The 1,913-nt window shown below is 35.8% G+C and overlaps 1 protein-coding gene across 1 annotated transcript in view; it reads right to left on the reverse strand.

The window, feature by feature from the left end:
* LOC111495225 (transcription factor bHLH137-like) overlaps positions 1–1,110 on the reverse strand; it is a 2,123-nt gene extending 1,013 nt beyond the window's left edge. The window contains exons 1-4 of the mRNA XM_023145170.1: positions 769–1,110; positions 482–679; positions 305–370; positions 125–193 (exon numbers count right to left, since the gene is read on the reverse strand). Coding sequence (XP_023000938.1) covers positions 125–193; positions 305–370; positions 482–679; positions 769–1,080 — 645 coding nt within the window. The 5' untranslated portion in view covers positions 1,081–1,110. The remainder of the gene's footprint in view (positions 1–124; positions 194–304; positions 371–481; positions 680–768) is intronic.
* Between the last annotated feature and the right edge of the window lie 803 nt (positions 1,111–1,913).

Raw genomic sequence — 1,913 nt, forward strand, 5'->3', positions numbered from 1 at the left:
AAAAAAAAAAAAAAAAAAAAAAAAAAAAAAAAAAAAAAAAAAAAAAAAAAAAAAAAAAAAAAAAGAGAGAGAGAGAGAGAGAGAGAAATTAATTGTGAAAAAATGATTAAAGAAATTAGTTTACCTCAACTTGATTTTGTAGGGACTGAACATAATTTATAATTTCATCCAACATCAGGGCCTTCCCTGTAACCTATTCATCCCCAAAAACCCAGATGGCCACGTCAGCAAAACATATAAAATAATAATAATAATAAAAAAACCAGAAGAGAAATTAAGGAAATTCAACCCTTTTTTCTCTTACCTTGTCGCAACCAGGAACAAGGCGTTGCAATGTCTTCATCCTTTCACTAATCTTCTCTCTTCTCACCTGAAATGACACGACATGTCGTTTTTAGCTTGTAGGGTCTTTCATTTGTTGAGTATTATGAGTAGTGAGTCACACGTTGACTAATTTAGATAACGATCATATGTTATTTACCCTCTCCGCTAGACTGTGGCTGTCAGTAGCTTGGCCCCTTCGAGCTCTGACGTGAATGTAGCCTTTGGTTGCAGCACCGTCTTCTTCTGAAGCTTTTTTCTCCTCTTTCTTCCCATTTTTGGGCTTTGGATCTCCTTCTTTATGTTCATCTAATTCCACTTTACTTTTCTGCTTCTTTGCGGTGGTCTCTGTAGTGCCCTGAAAAACCCCAAAAAGATTAATTACAAATCACTCAAAAAAAGGATTAAAAAGAACCAAAAACCATAAAGATTGAGGCTTTTCTGGACCTTGGAATGGGCGGAGGTGGCGGAGGAAGTATTCCGGCTCTTTCTTTTCTTACTACAAGGGGAAGTGACGGTGACAGTGACAGCCGGCGGGTCGGCGCTGTCGGATCTGTCGACCAAAGTGGAAGATTCAGGGGTTTGGTTGGAGATGTCGGGGAAATGGTAAATGGGTTGTTGTTGTTCTTCTTGAAATTGAGAGAAGCAATTGGTGTTGAAATTTGGGTCATCCAAAAAGCCTCCCATTTTGTAGGAATTGTTGGGGAAGAACATGGAGTCGAGAAGAACCGGTTGGTATTGATATGAAAAGGCTGCCATTTTTCTCTCTCTCTTCAAAGTTGATCAATGGAAGCTATTGAAAGTGAGTGCAAGAAATGCTCAGACGGGTCATGGTTTATATAAAGAGCTGAGGGAGAGAGAGAAAGATGCTCAAATCTTTGATAACTCATTCCCATGCATAATTCCATTCACGAGTAGTCGGTAATTTAGAGAATGATCACGAGTTTATATCTAAAGAATACATCTTCATTAGTACGAAATCTTTTGGAGAAACCCACAACAGAGTTATGAGAGTTTATATTCGAACGGGACAATATCATACTATTGTTGACAACAGTCATTTCTAACATGATATCAGAATCATGCTCTTAATTTAAACATGTCAATAGAATTCTCCAGCAAAAAAGTTGTTGGCCTCAAAGGTGTAGTCAAAAGTGACTTAAGTGTCGAACAAATGATGTATTTTGTTCGAGGGAAGATCATTAGTTTATATGTGAAGAATACTATCTACATTATTACGAGACATTTTGGTCAAAAATTCAAAGCAAAACCATGAAAGTTTATACTTAAAGTGGATAATATTATACCATGGTAGGAAGAGAGTCGTAGTCTTTACGAAAAAATGGTTTGTTTTTTAGTTGATGAATGGGATGGATATAGATGGAGAGCTGGTGACAACTATTTGTAAGATGAAAACATTAGACTCCCTGCGTGTCGACTGCTTGTTTTTCTTAATCAATAGCTTTAAAAAACACACATATTTATGGGACTGTTCTTCAGAAAAAGTTTGTTTCTTTCTTGTCGTATCAGTTTCAATTCATGTGTACTCTTTTTTTTTTTTTTTTTTTTTTTTTTTTTTTTTTTTTTTTTTT

This window comes from Cucurbita maxima, unplaced genomic scaffold, assembly GCF_002738345.1.
Source record: "Cucurbita maxima cultivar Rimu unplaced genomic scaffold, Cmax_1.0 Cma_Scf00021, whole genome shotgun sequence".
Taxonomy (NCBI): Eukaryota; Viridiplantae; Streptophyta; class Magnoliopsida; order Cucurbitales; family Cucurbitaceae; genus Cucurbita; species Cucurbita maxima.